Genomic DNA, 24,421 nt, shown 5'->3' on the forward strand with positions numbered 1-24,421 from the left:
CCCACCCTCCTCCCGAGATCCCTCCGAAGGTAAAGACGGCCCCAGTGACCCAGAATCAGGACTTCTAGTTTACTGTGTCCACATCAGGATTGTGTTTGACCAGGAACTAGAAGAGTCTCCATCTTTGAGCCTTTTTTAGAAGTGAAACAGAGTTGTCAGTGCTGAGGGCCCTCCCTACCTCTTCAGCTCACAGGCCAGCGGGCCCCCGCCAGCCCAGGGCCAAGGAGACCCAGTCCCGAGGGGCACTGGGCAGCAGCAGAGGAGGCAGGGGGCCCGAGGGCACACGGGCTCCGGGCTGAGCGCTGTCCCTGCCCCTCCAGCTCCCTGGTCAGCACCAACGCGCGCCTGCTGCAGGAGCTGGACCAGGTGCGCGCACAGCACCAGGCCGAGGTGGAGCAGCTGCACTGGAGCTACAAGGAGCTCAAGAAGACGCTTGCGCTCTTCCCCAGCAGCCCCCGAGACGCGAGGCCTGCCTCCCAGCCGCGCGCCCTATGAGCCCCTCTCCGCTGTGTTTTCAGGGCCTGAAGCGTCCTAAAAAGACAGATTCATCCACACCTTTCATGTGTCAGACAGTCAGATCTTTACTTTTTCATCAGCTATCTTGAGGTAAAGAAAATGTTGCATTTTTCTGCCTAAAGTGTAAGAAAGTAGGTCTTTAGGATTAAAGAATATAATTTATTGTGTAACAGACAACCTTATTTAATAAACACGTTGTTCTAGAAAATGGCTCTAATTGTAACTGAGTTTCACAATGAATTCTGTTATGAAATAAGCTGTGCTCCACGGTTGATGAGCAGGAACTGTCAGAACCCAGACTGAATACAAGGCGCCCTTAGGGCTGTGGAGACTTGTCTGCAGAGCTGGCGTCCCACGGGGGGAATGCCTGCACGAGTGCTGGCTCTTGCTTGCACGGCATTTCTGAGAATTGTGTCCTAACAGAGCACAGAGTTAGATTTTGAGTGTGGAAACGTATGTCATGGGATACTTGCTGTCTTTGGTGAAATGACGTGATCTGCTGAAATGGCCTGTGGCAGATTTTGGGGCAGAGCTCCAGGTGGAGATGGGGGGCTGTGTGGGTCCCGGGCGGGGAGCATCACCCACCTACAGGTCATGTTTTGTTTTTGTAACTTCCGAGGGAAGTTGGGGGAGGGGGGGGGGTCATCATCAGATTTTTTTTTAATTTAAAGATTTCTGCATTAATCCATTTTCAACCTGTAGGAAATTGTCACCATGCCGTTAGTTTCTGGTTTGGACTGCATTGAGCTTCTTGGAACCTGAGTTTGTATTTCTCATCATACGTGGGAGAGTTTTGGCCCCCCTGACCCAGCCTCCCGCCCTCCTTCCTGGGACTCCACAATGCCGCTTCAAGCACTGGATCTGCCCCCACTTCCCTGCACTCACATCTCCTCCTCGGTTCTCAGCCTCTCCTGTCCTGTCAGAGCTCACTGCCCTTTCCTCCACCTGCCTGATGTGCTGTGGGCTTGTAGAAGGAGTTTTTAATTTTAGAGATTCTATATTTCTTAGTTCTAAAATTCCATTTGGTCCTCTTTTATAGAAAGGAAAGAAGCCTTTCTTGTAAAGGTTTTATTTCCCGTATGTTCACGTTTCATGTAACTGTTCAACCATATTTTGAACAACCTTACTGCAGGTCCTGGGAAACTGCAGTGCTGAGGCAGTTAACACGCCTGCCAGCAGGTCTGGGGCCCCTGCCGGCCTTGCCCCCACTTGAAGCTTCCTGAGCCTGCCTCCCTCCCTGAGGCCTGCACCCCTGTGCCCCAGGCAAGCACCTGGGTCTCCGGAGGGCCTCTTCAAGCCTTCTGTTTTCCTACTGGACAGTCTGTCTCTTATTTATTTGTAGGAGTTATTTATAATTCTGGATACTAGTACTTTGTGGAATATGTTTGCAAATAGTTCTTTCTAGCCTTTCCACATTTTAATGGTGTCTTTTGAGGAAGAGAAAATTGAATAGGAGGCAGTTAATCAGTCTTTTTGATGATGATTTTTCTTTGTGGTCATAACACATTGCATGTATCTTTTAAAAGAGTGCACAGCTCTGTTTTGAGTTTTAGACACGTGCTCCCCCCGGAGCTGACTGCACGTGGTGTGGGTTAGCAGCCCAGCTCCAGGGTCCCTCCACGTAGGTCCGGTTGTCCAGTGTCATCACTCGCACGACTGCTCAGTCAGAGTGGTTTCTGTCTGCTCCCCACGCTATCCCATCCATCCCTGAACAGCACCACAGCCGCAGGTCAGGGCCTCCCATCCCCTCTCGGGACGTTTGCGCTACTTGTGACCCTTAGAATTTCATGAACTTTACAATCAGCTGGTTCAGTTGGGGTTTTGTCTGAGACCGTGTTGGTCACTTGGAAAGAGTGGACACAGGTAAGAGTGGGCCTTAGAGGCCATGACTCTAGGGTCTGTGTCCACTGACCAGATCTCCTCTGTTACACGTCTATACTTTTCTCCGTGGGGGTCTTATCTGCCTCTTGTTTATTCCTAGGTTTTTCTTATTTTGTGGTGCCATATCTAAAAGATACATTTTTAGAATGTGTTTCATTATATGGAAATATAATTGATTTTTGGTATATTAATTTTATACTCAGCAATCCTGTTAAACTCTTACCCGTTTTCCTGTAGGTGTCCTGACCTCCCTAGGACAGCTGTGGTTCCTATGAGAAGTGGCTCTTCTCTCTGCTCCATGCCGTCACTCAGTTTTACTGTACGCGCTCGCTTTGGTTTTGCTCCGAGTTTGGCTTCTCGGTGCCGGTGGGCTCATCTAGTGCAGTGTGGATTATACGGGGCCGTAGAGGGTGCCTGTCTTAATACAGAACCAAGGAGGCCTTTCACCATTTCTCTGATAAATTTGAAATAGGTTTTTTGACCTTGCTCCTTCTGTTATTGGTTTGCTAAGAATTTGTCATCACAAATGGGTGAGTTTTATTAATAAGACACTCTTCTGCCACGTTGGGATGACCATACGATTTTTCTCCCTTGTCCTAGAAACCTTTCCTTACACACGTGCTGTTGCCTGTGCCCCAGCCAGTGACCAAGTGACCCCAGCAGGGCCAGGGGCTCCTCCGGTCACTGCCCAAGACCCTGGCGAGCCTGGCCGTGGGCAGGGCCCCGCTCCTTCCTGTGTCCCCCCGAGCCGGGTGGTGCCACGGCCCACTCCGGTGTCTGTTGCTTTGTCAGCTAATGTCACCTACAGTTTTGAGTTTGCATCGGCCATCTCATTTCCTGCTGCTTGTTCTACTTGCGTGATATTTTTCCTTTCTGATTTTGCTGTTTTTGGATAGTTTTATATCATTCACATTGTCACCTTTTCAAGTGTGAACGCTGTGTGCCCTGTTCCCGGTGAGGGTGGCACCACAGCACGCTTGTGTATGTCTGATCGGCATAGCAAACACCACACACTGACTCCCCGTGCCCCCGTCCAGCTAACACAGCTCTCGGCCTCAGGGAGGTATTCTGTGTAACCGGACACAGTCACTGTTTGTGGTTATTTACTGTTCACTCTTTGTCCCACTTTTCCCTTTAGGGCTCAGACTTGCCTTTTGTCCTCGCCTTCTGCATTTGGAATCTCCTTTCTCACCTACTGACTGGCGTGCTCCCCATTATGGTCCAAAAACACCCTTATTTTTGTCATTCCTGAGGGCACCGTCAGTCCGCATCCGGGGCTGCTGCAGGCATTTGTGACGTGGTTTGTGTCCAGACCCCGCTCCCCGCCTCACACCTGGCCCGCAGGCTGCTGTGACCTGCGGGCCCTGTTGGGCATGTCCGTGCCCCTGTGGCATCACATGATGCCCGCACACACGGCGCAGCTGGAGGACCACAGGCCATGATTCAACACTTTTATTTGTCACCAACCAGACACAATGTTCACAACAGGGGGCACCCGAGGAGGTATGCAGACAGACACGAACTGTTTCACCACAGGTTTGCGAGCAGGCCTCGGACAGCGGCTTGGGTGGAGCACCGTGCCCACCCCCGGAGCTCCCAGAGAGCGACTCCGAGTCCCCCCGATGCCCCTGAAACTCCAGGAGAGCGGCTCCAAGCCACCCCCCCGACGCCCCCGGAGCTCCTGGGGAGCAGCTCCGAGTCCTGGCACACTGACCAGGCGACGCTCTCCTCACTCCCTCACAGTGAGAAAACAGTGCAAAAATAGACCGCATCTCTATGTACATTTATTTCCCTTTCCTGAAAAGACTTAATACAAACTAGTAGCCTATGATCCCTTTCAAGTCTGAGTTATGTGCGTTTCCTTGTTGTTTGGCTTGGTCTGGGGAAGAGCGTTAGCCGAAGCACCCCCGAGTGCAGGGCAGCCGCCTCCCTCCCCGGGCGAGCCCCAGAGCATTCAGTAGTCGGTCTGTGGAGGGAGGCCAATCGGGGTCAGAGCTCTGAGGACGGTCTCGCCACTTCACAGTACGGCTGAGTCATCAGCCTGTGCTGTGGGAACAGGTGACAGCGCATCCCCACCTGTGTGTGCCACGGGATGGGGTGTGCCCGCCCGTGTGGGGACACTGCTCGCAGGGGGGCGCCTGCTGGGTCCTGGAGGATCGGCACCAGCGGCCTTCCCGGTGACCGCGGGCCTCATGGGCCTGCGCCTCACTGCCACCCTCCACCCACATGGCCGCAGAAGCCTCCTGACCTCAGGCCGTCAGGCTTCCCGTGGAGCCTCCGCCCCTGGGCCTCGAGGGGCCGCCTCGGCCTGCCCTGAGCTGGTGGCCCCTGGGGTGTGGACCGGCCCGAGCCCCCACCTGCCTCTTCCTAACTGGTTTCCACCTGCTCAAACCTTAAGACTGAGGACACTCAGGTGTAAAAATACTCCAGTACAAATATAGACCTCTTCCTGTAATATTTTAAACATACATGGTTTCAGTTTTGGCGACCTGACTGCTGCCCGCTTGCTTCTCCTACAGCGTTAAATAGAAATAAATACGGGGGCGGCAGTGCTCGCGTGCACGCTGCGGTCCTGGCTGGGCGCCATCCGCAAGGAGTGCCCCGACCACGTCCCCGCGTCCTGGCGGGCTTGTGCAGTTTCCTTGGCTCACAGACAGACACGTGATTTCTAGTTGACCGCGGTTAGTGGAAGCGAGCGGGTGATGCAGAGGACATGCAGCGAGACGCACACCTGCCTCTGTCCGTAGCGTCCGTGCCGAGCGTGGGAGCCGCATCCGTGCTGAGTCACGGGGTAGCAGGCCCGGGACCTCCGTTCGCCCTGCCCTGAGCTGAAGGTGCGTTTCCAGAGCTGCACTTTGGGAAGGGAACCTCAGCTGGGCCAGGGACACACGAGACCCGCCCGGATGCCTCTGGACGCCTCAGGAGCCCAAGAGCATGGGGCTGGGCCAGGGTGGCCACCGTGCATCAACCTTCCCTGGCCTGGGGGCGGGGCCGCCATGGCTGTGGGGAGCCAGTCTCCTGCAGCGGGCGGTGCTGCCCTGCAGGCCAGCCCAGGGGGTTGTGGGACACGGGACTCTGCATGTTCTTGTCTGCACGTGTTTCCCCACCTGACAGCTCCTAGAGAAGAGCCCAGGGCGGGGGCCGGTGTCCTGCCCGCCTGCCATCCCAGCCTTCGGCTTCCCGGCAGTAGAGCGAGGGCCTGGCCGGGCAGCCTCATTTCCCCGAGTTGCAGACTTCCCAGATAGCAGTGACTGTGTCCTCCAAGTGCTTCCAGACACCTGTGTTCCATCCCTCACTTCCCAGGTGTTTCTGCAGTGAGGTCCCAGGGCCTTAGGACCAAGCTGCCCGCAGAAGCCACTGACATTCCAGGGAGCACAGTGCGGGGGCCATGTCCAGCGCTGGCCTGGGCCCCTCTGCGGGGGGCAGGCCTCCAGGCCCAGCAGGGACCGGCGTGCGTGGCAGTGCTGGCCTTCTCACGGCCACCGGTGCTGTGGGCCGGCCATGCATCTGGGGAGGGGTGCCCCAGGTGGCCCGCTGCCCTGGACATGGGACAGACAGCGGCGGGGCCGTGGGCTCCAGGAGGCACTCCCCAGGGTCTGCCATGGGCTTTCCCAAGACTGACACCAGGGCCTCGGGGCCCAGCGGGTCACGTGCCAGGCTGCAGCCATCTTCATGCACAAGGGACACGTGGCCAAGCAGCCAGTGCGGCAGCAGGAGGCCCCGCCTCTGGCCTCTCGGAGACCCCGGATGCAGACACTGCCGGCTCGGCCCTCCCCGGGCCAGTCTTGCCCTGCGGTTTCTGCTCTCCTGGGCAGGGGTGGACAAGGGGGCCACTCGCAGATGCCACAGCGGCCAGCTGGAGGGGGAGGGAGGGGGCAGCTGGGCCACCCGCAGCCTTGAGCCCAGGAGTCTCCTTGGCCCAGGACTCAGGGCACAGGGGTTGCAGGAGAGAGGCCCAGAGATGGGCTATTCTGAGTCTTCCCTGAGCCGTTCTGAGAGCAAACTCTAATCGCCATTTCTTATTTCTTCTCAGAAAAGTGAAATGAAATGAATTGCCCTTAGTTTTAGAATCCTGTAACTTCATGGTTCAAGTCACTTTGGTCGACGGATGAGGCTCCTTCCTTTGCACAGCAGCCCTCAGCTCAACGCCCACCCTTAGCACAGCCCCGGTCCACAGGCGCGTGTGCCTGAGCGCGTGTGCGTGTGTGCGTGCGTGCATGTGCATATGTGCGCAGCGTGTGTGTGTGTGTGCGCAGCCTGTGTGCATGCGTGTGTGCACGTGTGCGGTGTGCGTGCGTGCGTGTGTTCACGTGTGCGGTGTGTGTGCGTGCGTGTGTGCACGTGTGCCCGCCTCCCCTGCCGGCACGCTGCTCTCCGGGCTCTGCGGGGCCCTGGCTGGGCTCCTCCGTGTCATCGGGGCTGCAGGTCGGCGCCCTGGTGCCCTCGTCAGCACAAACCCGACAGGGCCTGTCCCAACTCCTTTGGACACCCACTTTGCTGCAAGCCAGTGGCCAGTGTGGTCTGGTTCTGGGAGACACTTTGGAAAGGGCCGTCTGTCTACTTCCTGGCAGGGATGAGGCAGGTGTGTTAGGAAAGGTGAGTTCAGGGGCCAAAGCTGGGGTCCAGGGGGCGCGAGGGCTGGGCGGGAGGGAGGCTGGTGGCCCTGCGGCCACCCAGCCCCAGGTCCGAGTTCTGCCGGTGAGCACAGGAATGTAACGAAGTGGGGGTGGTGAGGGGGCCAGGCGAGGGGAGGCCCCGCCAGCTACTTGCCCCCCTGCACCTTCTGGTCGTAGGTGCCCGCGTGCTTGTAGCCCGGCACGTAGCCCGACTCATCCACCAGGTCCACGCGGCCCGCCCGGCCCTTGCCCCTGCCTGATGGGTCGAAGCGCTCCTTGTGGGAGCCCGTGAACTTGGTGGTGTCCGTGAGCCGTGACACGGTGGGTGAGGAGATGGCTTTCTGCAAGAGAGTGGGGGCGTGGGGGAGGTCAGTCCGGGGCCCAGACCACAGACAGGGGCCACCCGCGTGGGGACCCGCACCTGTCCTGCCCACCCCCGGTGCTCACCGTCACCCCCGAGATGATGGGGGCCTTGCCCTCGATGAGTTTGTGCACCTCCCTGATGGCCTCCTCCGCGCTCTTGTCTTTGAATCTCTTCTTGGCGAGCTCCTCCAGCGCCTCCTTGAACTGCTCGAATGTGATGGTCCTGCAGGACTTGCCCCTGCAGGGAGCAGAGTCTCATGGGGCACCCAGGGACCCCCCCCCCACCCTGCCCAGGGCCCCGTGACATCGGGGACCCTCACCTCCCCTGAAGAGCCCAGAGCGAGCCTGCCTCTCCCCTACCCTAGTCTGCAGCGTTTGCACCCAGTGATTGGTTGCCATTGGCAACGGCAGCAAATATAAATTGCCTTGGAGAGAAGCTTAAAGGAAGCACATCGTTTATGAAAGACTGGACATCAAAACACGGCCTCGTCTGGTTCTAAAGCAGGCGAGCGTGTAGCCTCCGTGGGAGATGGACCCTCAGAGAGAGAGGGTGGGAAGCACGTCGCCCCCCGCAGTGTGGAGGGCGTCTCAGTCCCACCAGGGGCTCCCCCAGCCTGCACAGAGGCACCATCCCCTGGGGACAGGATTGGGGGCTGCCTCCCCACGTCCCGGCCTGACCAGGGGCCTGGGAGCAGCTCTCCGCGAAGACGCAGACCCGGCTGCCCGGACCTGGTAGGTCATTCTGCCAACTTCAAGATGGCTCTGAACTGGCTCTCCATCTCTGAGAATCTTAACTGCCCCCTGGAGCGGATCTCCCCCGGCTAATCTGTTCAGTGAGGGCCTCAGTGTTTTACAGCAAGAGAAGGTGGGGGACGCGCCTGGGAGGAGGAGAGAGGCTGCTTGCAGGGGCCCAGGGCTCCAGGGGCAATGTGGCTGCAGTGCCCGGGGTCCAGGCTGGAGGGCACCCTGGGTGGGAGGTGGCACGCCCACGCCAGCACTGGCCACAGCGGCCGCAGGACGGTGTCAGAGATGGGGCACAAGGAGGATTTCGACAAGGTCACAAAGGCAGTGAGTGGTCGCATATCATCTTTTCAGCAAATAGAGCCACAGCGACCAGTGGGCGGTGTGCAGAGAGCAGGCCTGGGCTGCCCCCCCTCGCCACCTACAGTAGTAAGTAGACCACAGTCCTGCGCTTGCCATAGAGCCCGAACTGTCCACCTTCTGAGAGAGCATCCAGGTGGAAATCTTTGTGACCCTGGCTTAGGCAGAGATCTTCTTAGAAACAATCCCCAAAAAACAGTCCAGGAAAAAAAAAAAAATGAACTGGACTTGACCAAAACTTTTAAAACCGTGCTCTTCAAAAAGATACTGTTAAGAGAAGCAAAAGACAAGCCACAGACTGGAGAAAGTTTGATAAAGTATTCGTATCTGAGTATGCAAATTACTCTTACACCTCAACAACAAGAAGAAAACCCCAGGTAAAAAGTTGGGCAAAATATTTGAACCGGACGCTTTTCCAAGATCTACCAGATGCGAACCAGCCCAAGAAGGACATTCCACGCTGCCAGGCGTGAGGGAAATGGGAGGGAATCCCAGTGTGGCCGGACGTGGCACCCCTGCCAGCACACACCCGCCACCACAGATGCCGTGAAGGCCGGATGAGTGCACAGCAGGGCGTGGCGGGGCCCCTGGGGAGGCCGGGGGCCCACACGGCCCCGTGACCCCTCCTGGCCCACTCACTCACTCTCCTGTTCACCGACCTGTTCAGTCACCAGAACTCAAAACAGCTCGGCGACCATAGACAAACACCTCGGGACAGCCCCGGCACACATGGGGACTCACACTTGACACATGAGCCTGAGGACTCAGGACACGCTGACCGACTACGCCGAGGTCAGGGCGACGGCGGAAAGAGGCCTCGTGAGACTGGAAGTCCGGGCCGTGGGTTCCGCCCGCCCCTGGAAGCCCGCCGCCCTGCACGGCCGCTGTGAGGCCGCGGGCCCGGCCCTGCCGTCCCAGCTTGGGGGTGACCCTCCGCAGCCATGGGGTCCCGCTTGTTTGTACCGAGTCGTCAAAGGCGTGCCTGTCTCTATTCACGGGCTCCAGGCCCGACCGGCAGCCCGGTGTCCAGTGGGGGGCACACAGCCCTCCCTGCACCAGGCACCACCAGCGTGAGTCACTCGGCTGGGGCGGGGGGGACAGCCGCCCGGGTCTCCATCAGAGGCCGCATTCAGATCACATGGACGCGGGGCCCAGGGCTGACCTGCCTGCCCCGCTGGGCAGGGGCGGGCGTCCCCGCCGTGACTGCCCCGCAGGGTTCGGGGCCTGGTTGGGACCAGTCCCTCGTGGGACTTCCAGTCTCACGAGGCCTCTTTCCCGGGGCCCCGCGGCCCGCCACTGACAGCAGTCCCCAAGGAGATCTCCAGTGACAATGCCAGCTCTTCCCCGGAGACGCCTGGTTACTTGACACAGCTGCGCAGACACAGGGAGCCTGTTCTGCCGAGCACAGAGATGAGGGTCCCCACAGCAGACGCCCTGCTCCCACTCGGCGCCCGGGCCAGAGACTATTGTCCTGTGGGGATGCTGGCCTGGCAGTAACGGGGTCACCGGGCACACACGTGGCCCCGAGCTAAGCTCCTCGGGCGCTGCTCTCCCGGTTCTGCAGGCCCAGGGCAGGTCACCCGGGGACGCCGGTGGCCAGGGATCCTGGCGGGGGCCAGCCAGCCCTCCCAGGACAGAGGTTGGTGCCTCCAGGGCCAGCGTCACGCAGGGCCCTGGACTTTGGCCGACACGTCCCAGGATGGGGCAAGGGCCCCCCGGACCACAGATAAACAGCCACCTGCGGGGCTGCAGGAAGCCGACTCCAGGAGCCCCTGACCTGCAGGAGCCGGACCTGGGCGACACGTCCAGGAAACAGGAAGTGGGGCCTGACCCCCAGCAGCCCCGGGCCAGGGGGGGCCCTGGGGGGACTGGACCACAGGGGAAACGCGGGCTGCCACACGAGTGGCACCAGGCACGGGCGCGGGCAGACACTGGTCCCTGCTCCTTCCCAGGTCCACGGGCCGCATCCTGGCCTCACCCCTGCCTGGGCCTGGGGCCCGAGGGCGACTCTGCTCACACACAGCTCTGGGGTGCCGGGCCCCCGCCCTAGGTCCTGGTTCTCTGCAGACGCACTGGGCGGGCAGCAGCAGGCCTGGACAGGCACTGCTGGAGGCCTCCATGGCCTCGGGGGGCCGGGAGAGGGACCCCCGGACCCTGTGAGACCTCAACACCATAGCTGGAAGCAGGACCTAGGGGCAGCATCCCTACCAGCCTGGACACAGGGGCTGGGCCCCTGGTGGGCCTGGGACGCCCCGTCCCAGGAGCTCAGCCCACCCCACCTGCTCCCTCAGGCCCCGTGGATGCACCACGCTCCACGCTTCGGACAGTCCCTGTCCTGCCCCGGCCCGTGTTGTCCTCACCAACCCAGACAAGGCTCCAGAATCATGGGGAATGTGACCATCGGCCAGAAAGCTGTGTCAGGGCCAGGAGGGGAAGCCTCCCCTATCCCCCCCTCCCGGCCACCCCACCTGGGCGCACACGCAGGGACCCCGCCACCCACGGACCCCCCCGACAGCGGTGTCGGACCCCCGACGTGCTCGTGGGAAGGCGTCCTGAGTTCACTCCCGCCCTGGGGTGGTGGAGCAGGGGTGGGGGTGGGGAGCCCCGGTCTCGGAAACAATAGTTTTCAATCAAGGCCTGGGGAAGAGCGGCAAGAAGTTTGTTTAAAACTTAACACATAGTAACATCGAAACAAACAAGCGCTGCCATGGCGACAGGCCCAAACAGAGGCTGCAGATACCGGCCGGCGCAGAGCCACTGAGCCATGGCAACCGCCCCAAACAGAAACAGCCGTCGCTGTCAGCGCCCGCGGCTCCGCGTCCATGGCCACGGCTCCCACGAGCCGGGGCGCCTCTGCCGGGGCTGCCACCTGGGGACCCTCCACCCAGGACGCACATGTCCACGCTGCACCGCGCTCTGCAGACCTGGGCGCCTGGGGTCCCTGGCCTGGCCTGCAGGACCCTGCCCGGAGCACCGCCCACCTCTCCCCAAGGACAAGAGCGTGAGGGTGGGCCCCTCACTCCACACCCGGGAGGTCTGGGGGGCCCGCCCCCGGGACAGGTCACAGGGATCCCATGGGGAGCCTGGGTATAGGAGGGCAGCGGGAAGGAGCCACAGGCTGCGCTTAACTGTGTCTTGATCACGACCCTCGCTGGGCCCGCGCCCCCAGACGGCCGGCACCCGGCAAGCTGAGGCAGCGACACTGGGGTCCGGGCAGCCGGGGAGACGGGGGCGGCCCGCGTATCCAAGCAGCTGGCGTCTTGCCCTCTGGAGTGGGGCTGGGGCCAGAAGGGGTCACCCTTCCTGGGGCAGGAGGGCCTGTGTCCCCCACCGCCCAGGCATCCTGCACACGGAGTCTCAGGGCCTGTCCAAAGCGCTCGTCCTCCGGGCGAGCCCTGACCAGGGAGTGGAGCCCTGTCTACATGTGTGCACACGTGTGTGATGTGGTGGGTGCTCTTCTCGGGTGTGGTCCCGGGTGTGGCGGGCAGGAGAGGGGGAGGGGCGTGCTGAGGCCTGGATGTGCTCACACGTGTGGACATACACGTGGACACGCATGCGGCGGCCACTGTTGGTTACCCCTGCCCTTCCTCACACATGAACGCCCCCCAAAGCTGAGGAGCTGCACCATGGACCTCCGGCTCCCACCACCCCCCCGCCGCCCCCCGCGGGCAGGACTCCGCCACGCAAGACGCTCGGGCCCCCACGGCCGGCTGTGACTGCCCCCGACCCGAGGCCCTGGCCCCACCCGGCTGCCCCACGGGTCTGCCCCGCCCGCCAGGACCCAGACCCGCCCCCGATGGCCCCGGGCGGAGCCAGCACGCACTTGATTTTGCTGAAGACGATGTCCACGTCAGTGACGGTCACGCTCCGGCCGTCGATCACCTGGCAGTCCCGGCACAGCTTGGACCAATTCTTGCCGTGCATCTCCCTGCCCGAGGCCCGGGTGTCCCCATGCACTGCGAACCTCCGGAAGGCCTCCTCCAGGGCGCTGAGCTCTGCGCCCGTGGCGGCCGCCCCTTCGCCGGACCCCTCCGACTCAAGAGACAGCCTCTTGGCAGCCTTGTCCTTGGTGGGGTCCCCCGGGGACTTGGGGGGTGTCTTGTTGGCGGACTTGGCGGGCTTGGGCCTGCTGTCAGCCATGCTGCTGGGAGGAAGAGACGAGAGGTCACCTGCTTTGTGGGCAGCTGTGTTGAGACCCCTTGCCACCCACGGACAGCAGCCCTGCCCGGAAGTGACTTCACAACCATGGGGTACACCGAGGGTCCCGCGTCTGCTGCAGACACAGCCCGGCCCCTCCGGCCCTGGCACCCTGTCCACCTGTCCCCCAAGCTCGCAGCCCCAGCCACGGGGGCAGCATGCGGCCAGCAGCCCCGGGGGTGCAGGGCCCCTCCAGTGAACCCCTCACCTCCCCCCCGGCTGCTCCCGCTCTGGGGGCTCCCCGAGCGACACCCCTCTGGGCATCGGTGGGGTGACACCGTCCCTGAGCTGGGGGCAACCCCCCGGCTGCTCCTGCTCTGGGGGCTCCCCGAGCGACACCCCTCTGGGCACCAGTGGGGAGACACCGTCCTTGTGGCGAGGATCCAGAGCAGTCACACCACTGCCCCCACCTCAAGGCCCAGCCTGCTGCCCACGGTGCTCCTCACCCGGGTGCCAAACGGAGTGCCGGGGGGAGAGGGGGCCCCAGGTGAGGGCAGGCGTCTGGGGGACCCCAGGGCTGAGCACAGCTGCGCCCAGGCCCAGGGTGGAGGCCCCGTGTTGGGGGGCGGCTGACAGTGTCCGGAGCCCAGTGAATCCCCGAGGCTGGGCCCGGGTCCCCATGGGGCTGAGGCATCTCCACCTCCAGCAGCTTTGTGGATCCCGGAGCTGAGCATCGACACCCCAGAGTCATGGCCGGTGGCTGGGGCAGGGCCCGAGAGCCCAGTCCCCAGAGGAGCAGCGGCCTCAGGAGAACCACCAGGTCAGCAAGCAGAGAGACAGGCAGGACGTGGCCCGAGCACAGGGTCCAGCTGGGCGGTCAGAGCCACGGACAGCGAGCTCATTCACGGCTGAACCCACAGAAAACCCTCAAGTCTGAGTCAGAGCGCAAGAAGCAGCGCCCGGCATGGCGGGAGTCCCCGCCACACCCGGCTGAACTCAGGACCTATGAGTTCCCCAAAGAGAAAGGTTGGCACAGCTTGAGACGTGCGGAGGCCCCATCGCTGCTGCGGGAGGCCCGGGTGGACATGGCTGTGGACGCGGCTGTGAGCCCCAGAGCCAAGCTCTCCACTCGGGGCTCCACGTTCACCATGAACACACGGTATCTTAATAATCAAAAGTTACTTTAACAAAAAGAACAGGAGTCAGGACTTCCCGGAGGTCCAGTGGTCCAGGATCCACCTGCCAGTGCAGGGGACCCAGGTTCAGCCCCTGATCCGGGAAGGTCCCGCCCACCACAGAGCAGCTACGCCCGAGCATCACAGCTTCTGAGCCAGGGTGCCTGGGGCCTGGGAGCCACAAAAAGAGGAGATGAGACACCGCAATGAGAAGCTCGTGCACGGCATAAAGACCCAGCGCAGCCAAGAATAAATAAAAATAACAGCAGTCAGACCCAGTGCGCGGTGGGAAGCTCTCCAAGGTGCCTCCTTGGTGACTCCTAGGTGTTCTGGGGAGGGGCCGGTCTGGATGGGAGAGCAGAAGTCACAGCCCGTGTCGGAGCCGACAGGGATGTGGAGCAGGTAAGAGCCTGCAGACAGGATGCCCAGCAGCCTCTGCCCGTGTCTGCAGGGGAGGCTTCTCAGCAGCTGACCCTGGTGTGGACCAGGGCCAGGGGCTGGAGGACAGGTGGGCGGGCAGGTGACCTGGAGGGAGCCTTGTGAGCATGGCCCAGCCGGCCCTGCTGCGGCCTGCAGACCCCCGAAGCCTTGAGGGGCTGTATATCCAGAACAACTCTCCCTGGCAATGCCCTTAGGACTGGCGTCCGAAGCAAAACCTATAGAAAAGGTCACACAGGACAGACCCTTACACACCACAGTCACCGCCTCTGCAGGACATCAGTGCAGTGTCTCAGCCAGGAGGGCTGGGAATCCGTGACAGTGATGTGCCTGCAACAGGGCCAGGTGTCTGTGAGCTGGGCCAGGTGTCTGTGAGCTGGGCAGGTGTGTCTGTGAGCTGGGCAGGTGTGACTGTGAGCTGGACAGGTGTGACTGTGTGTGCTGGACCAGGTGCCTGTGAGCTGGACCAGGTATTTTGAAGGCAGCATCAATTCTGCCTCTCCTGGTTCTCCTTCCTGGAGCAGAAGGCAGGTCTGCACTGTGAGTAAACATGGAGTGTGGAGTCCTCCTTCTGCAGGTGTGAACACGCCTCTATTCCCTGGCTCCCTCAGCTTTCAGCCCCTCGTTCTGCCCGTGTCTACACCCCAACCTGCAGGCACTTCCTGATCAGACAGAGTATCTGGCCCTGGGAATCCCACCCCTCCCACCCCTCGGCGTGCTCTGGGCTGAAGTCTCCGGGTGCAGACCAGATGCACTGCCTACCTGCGCCCATCCCGTCTCCCACGGGTGCCGGGTAAGCCCGGGTGGCCCGGCCTCCCTGGGGGGAGGATAAGCGTCTCTGGGGATGGGTCTAGACTGGTGTGCAGATGGGCAGGATGCGCACATCTGGAGCTCAGACCTGCACAGGGGACCCTCCGCCTCCCAAACCCCAGGCTCCCAGCACCTCCCCAGGAGCTGTGTGAGGTCCTGCTCTGCAAAACTCGGGACCAACCAGCCCCAAGCAGGCAGGGGTCCCCAGGCCTAAGGATGCCCCAACTCCAAGCTTTGTGATTCTCCCACCTCACACCCAGAGAGCCGGGCTGGCAACATGGGGAGCTGGGGTCACGGCCCAGGAACCATGGTGGCTGGACCCCCACCTCAGGCTCGGCCAGGTCCCTGGACTGGGCTGTCGGGCCGGCTTCCCAACCCCTACTTGAAGAGCTGGGGGGCACCCACCCACTGAGGAACCACACGCCGGCGCTCCACTGGGCTTCTCGTGGCCAAGTCCATCCCCCGGGGGCCGTGTCCCCAGGAAGACACTCGGGAGTGGGAGCTAGGCTGGGAGGGGCCCTGGGCCCTGGAACTCCTGTGGGCTCCTCAGGGGGCCGGCCGCCCCCAAGAGCTGGGTCATGGGCAGCACCCACGCCCAGGCCGGGAGCCCGAGTCCCTGGGCCACGGCTGGGCCAGGCAGCGTGACCCCGAGGCCCAGGGCCCCGAGCCTCTGATGAGCGGGCTGCACTTGGACCTCGATGGAGCACCGGCCACCGGCCAGGCTGACCATCTGCTGAGGGCGCCTGACCGCGGCCCCGTAGAGGCCGAGCCACAGAAGGCCTCATGCCAGACACCTCTGGACACACAGAGGGAACCCAGAGGCCCTGTGCATCAGGCGGAGCAGCAGGGACAGTGGCTGCCTCCCAGGGCACCTCAGTCCTCTGGCTGGCTCGGCCCCCAGGGCGGATGTGGCAGAGTGGGGAGGCTGGGGGCGTGACGCCTGCTGCCCTCACGGGAGTCCCAAGCACACCTGCTCCACAGCCACACAGAGGGGGCCGGGCGCTGGGTCAGCTGGGCCGGGGAGGACCCCCACCCACCCCCCAGACCCTGCCAGGTGTGAGCACTGGACCCCTGCAGAAGAGCTTGCAGGTGGGGGAGGAGGTGAACAGTAAATTCAAAAGACCAAGCTGAGTGGACGCCACCATTCTGCGGCCCCCCACCCACCAGAGCTCAGCTCCCAGGGTTGGGTCCAGCTCCTGGCAAGGGCACAGTCCCTGAGCAAACAGTCCCGGGAGCGGTGGAGCCAAGCCTGAAGACCCTCTGGCTGCCTGCAACCTGAAGCTTTGGCTCTTTGTTCCAGAGTCCACTTGGGCACAACACAGCCTTTTGGCAGCTGTTCACATTCGAATCTCGATACGGCCACCACTCACAGCTGCCCAGCTCTGAAGAGTGAATGACCACCTGTCCCAGTGTGCGGAGCCTCCCAGGCGGGCACATGCCCCGCAGAGCTGACGGTGCCTGGAGTCTCGGCGTGGACGCAGCCCCCTGCCCCACACTGCCAGTCACAGGCTCCGCAGAGGCCCCGCAGGGGCCCCACCCGCAAGGAGGGGTGGGTGACTGCACCGTCTGACGAGGAAGACACTGAGGGCCCACATCACGACGTCAGGCAAGGGGCCCGGAAAGGCCCACAGAGGTGGGGCCTCTCGCACGGGGCGAGGTGTCCCTTGGAGCAGCCTGGTCACAGCCACACTGGTCCAGGTCCCAGAGTCAGAGGTGACATCTCCAGGATGAGAAGGAAGGGGCGGGCGGGCAGGGGGGGCATCCACCAAGGACCGGGGCCACTCTGCGTCCTGCAGCGAGACTGCTGTGGGGGCCACCCCCCCCAAACCTGAGGGCTGCTGCCGCTGGGCTGGGGGAGGGGAGGAAGAGGCCAGGACAGTTACCAGCCCTGCCCTCAGCAGACCTCATGTGGACAAAGGAACTTCCCTGGGTCACTGCGAGGCTGGGGGTCTCCCTCCCGGCGACCCCGTGGCCTCCCAGGAGCCACACCCCGGGCCCCACTGTCCGGGCCTGAGCCGGCCTCTGCCATCAGCTTGCTTCTTACAAAGCCCAAGAATACAGCACCTATAGCCCACCTGCTGCCAGGGTGAGTCATGTGTGGCCACGTCCTCACAAGGTGGGTGAACCTTGTTTGGAAGAAGGGTCCCTGCAGACGTCATCAAGCTAAGGATCTCTAGATGGGCCCACTCCGGACTAGGGTGGCCCTAAGTCCAGCAACAGGCGTCCTTGAGAGGGACAGGGGTAAGTGACACAGACCCAGAGAAGAGGCCACGTGAAGACGGAGGCAGAGATGGGGGCATCGCAGCCCCAAGCCCAGGGACCCCAGGCGCCCTGGGAGACGGAAGAAGCAGGAGGGACCCTCCTGGACCTCCCAACGGAGCCCAGTCCTGCGCCAGTTTCATCTCAGGCGGGGGCCTGGCCCGGAGCGGAAGGAGGACACATTTCTGCTGTTGCAGCCGAGCCTGCGGGCATTTGTTACAGCAGCCCCAGGCCCTCACACACCAGGGAGACCGGGGGGCTGGACAGGGGTTCCTGCCCCAGAGAAAAGTGCTCGCGGAGGCCCAAGTGGGTGAAGCGCCGGGTGGGCACACAGACCCGGTGGCCAGAGCCAGCAGAGGGCCCGTCCAGGGCTCAGGCCCCCCGCTGCTGTGCGTGGTGGGCAAGGCAGGAGCTCGGTCGTTCCAGAATCGTGGCTGCGGTGGGCAGCCTGGCCTCTTCCCAGTGGCGGCGCCCAGCAGTCACCACGTGCCCGCACAGCTGGTCCCGGAGCCAGGCCTCTCCTGCCCGCGACCACCGAGACCCTCAGACACCGTGGTGTCAAGGGTGGGCCCGGTGGGGCCGCGGCAGCAGGAGGCCACGCACAGGCCGGGGGAGGCCCGGGGCTGCGGGGTGGGCCGCTGCCCGGGCCTGACCGGCTGGCAGGTGGAGGACAGTGTGGCCCGCAGGCCTCAAAGCCCCGCAGAGGGGAGAGGCGGCCCCCAGCACTGGAATGGAGGCCGGGCCACCATGCCGGGGAGCAGGAAGCCCCAGGCTCACCCTGGGGGAGGGGGGTCCAGCAACAGCCAGCCCTGCGCTCAGGGCTGGGGGGCGAAGCAAGGCCTGCCAGGCGGAGGGGCGCCCGGGAGCGGACGGGCAGCCGGCAAGGACCGCCAGGCGGGCTCCTCCCAACTCACAAACGTGGACTTGGGGGCCCTGGATCACTGATGCCTCAGACACTGCTGGACACACACACTCCAGAGGAGGGGACGCGCACTGGAGATAGAGACGTCTCTGTGACACCTTTAGATCCCGTGTCCACACATGGCAAACAAACGGCCGGGCTTAACAGGGGAAGTGCCAGGAGCCTGCAGAGACAGCAGGAGACAGAAGCCACATGAGGCCGCACGTTCTGCACTGGACTCGCCTGGACACTATTTAAAGTGACGGCGCGCGCATGTGCAAAAGAAATGGGTGGCGCATGCCATGTGCGAAGAGAAAGAACAAGGTGAGGAATTCCAGAAAAGAGCACCGGCTGTGAGAACGCAGGCAGCAGCTTTGAGAAGAGAACACCTTAGAGTTTGGCCTGCCCTGCTGGCTCAGACGGTAAAGCGTCTGACTGCAATGCAGGAGACCCGGGTTCAACGCCTGGGTCAGGAAGATCTACTGGAGAAGGAAATGGCAACCCACTCCAGTACTCTTGCCTGGAAAATCCCATGGACGGAAGAGCCTGGCAGACTACAGTTCATGGGGTCGAAAATAGTCGGACACGACTGAGCGAATTCACTTTCACTTTCACAAAGGTTAGTGACTGAAGTTCAGAACTCAGTGGATCAGTCTCACAGCAGGGCAGATTAAAGAACTCCTGGAAGAAAACACCCAGATGTAGTGTAAATACATGTGTGTGCACCCATGTACACAAAGGCATGTGCGTATGTATGGTGTTCACAGGCTTCCCAGGTGGCTCAGATGATAGACAATCTGCCTGCACTGTGGGAGACCCAGGTTTGATCTCTGAGCTGGGAAGATCCCCGGAGAAGGGCATGGCAGCCCACTCCAGTATTCTTGCCTGCAGCATCACATGGACAGAGGAGCCTGGTGGGCTGCAGTCCACGGGATCGCAAGGACTGGGACAGGACTGAGGGACCAACACATGGTGTACACACAAATGAAAATCATTTGATGGAATTTAGCATTTATTCACCATAAAAATTCTTAGCAAATTAGAAGAGGAAACACATTTCTCAACTCCATAACGGGTGGTGCTGTGTTACTTGCTCAATCATGTGCTACTCCTTACAGTCCCACGGACTGCAGCTCGCCAGACTCCTCTGTCCACGGGATCCTCCAGGCAAGGAGACTGGAGTGGGCTGCCATGCCCTTCTCCAGGGGATCTTCCCCACCCATGGATCAAACGGGTCTCCTGCATTGCAGGCGGATTCTTCATCATCTGAGCCACCAGGGAAGCCCTTGATAATAGGTACCTACAAAAAACTATAAAAACACGTGAACACTGAGAATTTTTTCTTTTCAAGCTGGAGTAAGGGGAGGATGCCTGCTATCACCACATCTGTTCACCTCTGTTCAGTGTAGTGAGACAAGGAGAGAAGCGGCATGAACACAGAGAGGAAGAAATAAAATGTCACTGTTTGCAGTTTCTATGATTGTGTACACACAACATCCAAAGGGATCCTGGGAAAACTTTTAGAATCAATGTGAGTTTATCAAGATTTCTGCCTACATGGTCAACATACAAAAACCTATTTTATTTCCATGAAGCAGCAAAACCAGACAATAGCAGTCTTTAGAAACACATCATTTAAAGTGATGTGAGGAAATACCGATTGCCTGAGGATCAATGTAACAGGAGCTGTGCAAGGGCCACCGACACAGAAACTGTGAAGTGTCACTGGAAGAACAGTGACATCATGAACATGGATTAAGTCTGAGTGCACAAAGATGCCCATTATCCCCGAATTCACCCACAGTTTTAATTTAATCCAATCAAAAATTCCAACACTTTTTTTTTTTGGTCTGGGTTGTGAGACAAGCTGAATGCAAAGCAAACGAAACAACAAAGGATCATGAATTAACTAGCCATCTTGGAGGAAGAACAGGTGGAGGATTTGCCCAGCGGTTTTGAGACTTGATGGGAAGGTCTGGAAATGAAGTGGTGTGTGGTCCTGGTCTAGGACAGAGAATAAACCACGGGGCAGAAGAAAGCTCCCCACCCACCCACAAGCGGAGATAGTGTGGACGGCAAGGTGGTCCTGCAGAAAAAGAGGGAAGAAAATATTTTCCGAGAAAGGAGACAGGCTTACTGACTGGACACATGGAGAGAAATGAGAATTAATTCAGATGCCGACTGCAGCAGGAGGCAAGGCCATTAAGCCCCAGGTGGGTGATGTTCAAGAGCATCCGATGTCCTTGTGTGGGAAAGACTGTACACAGTACACAAAACCACTGTCCCCAAAGCAGGAGATTCTGAAATGGCCCCAGATTAAAATGTGGAACTTCTGCTCCTCCAAAAGTATCACTTAGGCAGTGGAAAGGGGGCTGTGGGGTAGACAAGGTCTCTCCTATGTGCGACCTACGCTGCTGGTCTCCAGAATCTAGGAAGTGCCCTGTGGATCAATCCGAAGCAGACAACTCCGGAGGAATGCGCAAGGCACGGGAGTGGCTCGGGCACCAGGCCCCAGCGGGGACGCTGGGCCCATCACCGTGGCCTGAAGCGCAAGCTCTGACGCGAGCCCTGCAGGGGGCCATGGCCTGCCAGCGCTGCTGCTGCTGGTGCTGGGGCTGAGACTGGGAGGCGGTGCCTGGGCCCTGCAGACGCTCACCTGTCCCCCGAGGAGCAGAGCAGGGAGGCTCCTGGTGGCCACGCTCACGGGAGCCAGAAATCAGAAGCAACCCTGGGCTCATGGGGTGCAGCAGAGAAGCAGACGGCGGGGGCATGTTCACAGATCGGACGCACGCTGACAGTGCAAGAGCACGTGCTCTGAGCCCAGAGGTTAGCCCAGCCGGCAGGGCCCAGGGGGTGGGGGGGGCAGGCTCAGGCAGGAAAGCCAGCAGGAGGCAGAGTCCCTCCCTGGGAACACGGTGGGGATGACCACGGCCCCTGCAGGAGACTGGGGTCCGTGGGCCTAGGGCTGCAGAATGAGTCCTAACCTGCTCCTGGGATGCTCGGGCTCAGATCTGTGACCACGGCAGCCAGAGGCAGAGTGCGTGTGAGGCGTCCGGCTTCGTGACGTTCCCGTGGCGGGGCCCTCCCAGAGCTCACCTGGGTCTGGGCACCTGGCTCCTGACACACGGGTGCAACAGGGTGAGAACCTGGGAAGTTCGGCCCAGAGCAGGGAGGCTGTGCTGGGCAGGTGGACAGGGGACAGGATGGGGCGCACTCAGGGACGCCGTGCAGAGGGGCGGGGGAGGGCCTGGGTGTTCTTAACCTCTAGGCTTGGAGAAGGACAGTCCCTCCTTTCCACAAATCTAGCAAGAGGGAAAGCGGTGTGAATGAGAGAATGAGCGCCCCCCATGTCACAGAAGATATGTGCCAAAGTCGGAGCACCGGCATCCACGCCCTGTGGGAGTCAGTTTACGCGTTCTCAGTAAAGAAGGTCCTTCCTTTGGACACTGACACATTGCGTCACGGTTGAGCTTCACTGCATGTCGCCGCACGTCCTGGTACAGAAAGGGCAACTCTGCAACCTGCAAGGAGTCTTGCTTCCCTGCCAGGGCGAGAGCACACCCTGACCCTGCCGTGGTCCTCACCCAGTCCCGCCCTTCCCCCACACCTGCACCCCCCTGGTGACCCCACCGGCAACGCGCCCCCGGTGGCCCAACCCCCCCCAGGTGATGCACCCCCTCAGTGAACCACCCTCCCCCGTGACGCACCCCCCTTGCTACCCCCCCCCCCCCCCCCCCCCCCGCGATGCACTCCCCTGGTGATGCACCCCCCGGTGACCCACTCCCCTGGCGACATACCCCAGGAGCAGCCACATGAATGCCACAGAGGAAGTGCCCTCTGCAGAGGCGCTGCTGAGCTGGGACACCAAGGTCCCATCGAGGATGCTGGGCTTCGAGGGTGCCAGCTCTGGGGATCCATGGACTGTGACCCCGGGGCCACCTCCACAGCCAGAGAGGAAGCTGCTCTCCCAGGAGGGGCTGGATGGTGAGCGAGCGCGCCAGGGCCCCACAGGCCCCACCCGGGCTCCGCTCCTTCCTGCCCTGAGAACACCTGTCGATGGAGCGGCCGGGACTGGACGTGGGTCGCTCCTGCCTGCACCCGGGGTCTGCCTGGTCTTCAGCTTGTGAGCTCGGGTGGGCTCCTCACAGTGCCCTGCACCCTGGGTCTGCAGTGGCTCCGGAGTGGCGCCAGACGGGGCCCGAGGAGGACCTGATACCAGGGCCGCGTGGCCCCCACATCCCCGGATGGCATCTCTGTACGTGCTCCTCCAGCCTCACCAGCAACATCACCAGCTATAAATAGCCCTGGCACTAAGTCAGCAAGCCTCTCCCCGAGGAAGCGTTTAATTCTCAGCCTCTTCTGCAGGGAACGGCTCCTCTACCCACCGGGGAAGGGAGCCACGTGGAAGCGGCCCTGGAGGGCACTTTGGCTGCTCACGGCTTTCTCTTAAACCTCAATCAGTGATGAGCCATTTTAATTTTCTTTACGAAATTCTCCTGTGATTTGCACATTTCCCACAGTGAGCATCTATAACCTTGTATGTAGTTAAAGCAGTTTATTTATTGCGACTTCAAAGGATTAGCAAAGATGAGGCAAACAACGCCGAGGCGATAGGAACACAGCCCCACACGGCTTCCTCTAGTCTGGCTCATGTCATCATTCCAGAAAGATGGAGAATAATTTTTTAAAGTCATAGTTAAACGATGGCACCTTTCTGAGAGATCCTTCTGAAAGTCATGAGGCCACGGGCCCTTTCTTCAAGAAAACACGAACGCTCGTGTGTGCCACATTTGGCAGATACTCCCGGAAACTCACCAGCGCTGCCTTGCCCCCTCGCTATCCCTAAGCCCTGGGATTCCACCCGCGAGGTGGGAACCGGGGCTGGTACCAGAGCCGGGATCGGGAGTCCAGAGGAAGGCCCCATCAAGGCACCCCTCCCCCAGCCCCGCCCCACCCCCGTTTCCTGCCTGCTCCAAGCTCGCCCTCCCCACCCCATCGCTCCATCCCCGGATGTGGGCCCAGGGCACTGGGAATTCGGGTCAGGGTTCACTGACCACCTCCCAGGCTCTGGGGAGGCCCTGCCAGCACCCCTCCCTGAGAGACTGGCCATGAGGAGCCCTAGGATGTGTGCTGGGGGCCTGGGAAGCTAGTCTTTTATCATTCATAAACGTCAGACGAATTAGCCAATAAATACACATGGGTGACAGCACAGCCAGCTTATCCTAAAAGGTGTCTCATCTTCAGAGAACACAACGCCCGTCAGCACCGCAGGCACCCAGGGCCCTTCCCACCTCCTCTCCAGGCTTCATTTACATAACTGAAACCGCAGATAAAGGGTTTCTCTGGATCCTCCTTCTAGGGCGGGGCTCTGGTCCCCAGGGGCGTGTGGAAAACATACACTGGCCGCCAACCTCTTTATCTAGATTGCCGGGTTCTGTGCCCACATGCGCTAAGAAAACATAACCCCCCTCTGGCGGGTTATGGATCGCACAGTGTCGATCTGACACACACCTGCTCCGATACGGCACAGCAATGCCCGACACAGAGGCGGCGTTCTCGCCAGAGGGTCACGCTCATTCTGGGCCGCGGACGCAAACGGTCCTTTCTGTGGCCCTGAAATTCGTGCAGCGTGACAGTTGGCTCCATTTCAAAGCCTCCAAGCCCTAAATTCCTGCCGTCTCGTTGGCAGCCGCCACCCCGGGCCTGGGCGCGTGAACGGTGTTTATGCAGATGAACGGGGAGGGGGAAGGGGCTGCAAGGGGCGTCCTCTGTCCTCTGCGCACCGACGGGCAGAAAGGCGGGGGCGCCCCAGCGAGGGCCGATTACAAACCCGTCCTCTACATCGTCGGCCGCTCCAGCCCGCGCCCCCCGCGCCCCGCCGCCCGTCCCCAGACCCGCGTCCGGACGCAGCCGCTGGGGCCCGAGCGCCGAGCAGAGGGCCGGCAGCTGGGGGGCGCGGGGCCTCGGGGAAGGGGCGCGGCCGGGCGCGGGGAACGGCGGGCGCGCCTCGAACTGCGGGTGCAGGTGGCTGGAGGAGCAGGCGCCCCGCGCCCCGGGACGGCGCTCCGCGGCCACTTACCTCAGAGATGCGGCGACCGCAGCAGCAGCGCCTCCGCGACTCGGCCGCGAGCGACCCGGTGCCCGGCCTGCTCTCGCGCCGCCGCTCCCCGCAGCCGGCCCCGCCCCCGGCCCGGGCCCGCCCCCGGCCCCCCGCTTCCGCGCCC

At 61.4% G+C, this 24,421-nt stretch overlaps 2 protein-coding genes across 7 annotated transcripts in view; one reads left to right on the forward strand and one right to left on the reverse strand.

Moving 5' to 3' along the window:
* The window catches only part of CEP72 (centrosomal protein 72), a 38,837-nt gene extending 38,113 nt beyond the window's left edge, over window positions 1–724 (forward strand). For all 5 annotated transcript variants that reach the window (XM_070476419.1, XM_070476423.1, XM_070476421.1 and 2 more), the window contains exon 12: window positions 321–724. In XM_070476419.1, coding sequence (XP_070332520.1) covers window positions 321–495 — 175 coding nt within the window. In that variant the 3' untranslated portion in view covers window positions 496–724. The remainder of the gene's footprint in view (window positions 1–320) is intronic.
* Window positions 725–3,834: 3,110 nt separating this feature from the next.
* TPPP (tubulin polymerization promoting protein) lies at window positions 3,835–24,395 on the reverse strand. 2 transcript variants are annotated; one of them, XM_020891676.2, is made up of 4 exons: window positions 24,277–24,395; window positions 12,301–12,618; window positions 7,461–7,614; window positions 3,835–7,354 (listed from the first exon to the last, which is right to left on the reverse strand). In XM_020891676.2, the coding sequence occupies exons 2-4, from the start codon at window positions 12,615–12,617 to the stop codon at window positions 7,160–7,162; spliced, it is 666 nt and encodes a 221-aa protein (XP_020747335.2). In that variant the 5' UTR covers window position 12,618; window positions 24,277–24,395; the 3' UTR covers window positions 3,835–7,159. The 2 variants fall into 2 exon arrangements, with proteins under 2 accessions (XP_020747335.2, XP_020747334.2); XM_020891675.2 differs by having other exon boundaries at window positions 12,301–12,621.
* Between the last annotated feature and the right edge of the window lie 26 nt (window positions 24,396–24,421).

This window comes from Odocoileus virginianus, chromosome 14 (assembly GCF_023699985.2).
Source record: "Odocoileus virginianus isolate 20LAN1187 ecotype Illinois chromosome 14, Ovbor_1.2, whole genome shotgun sequence".
In the NCBI taxonomy this organism is placed as follows: Eukaryota; Metazoa; Chordata; class Mammalia; order Artiodactyla; family Cervidae; genus Odocoileus; species Odocoileus virginianus.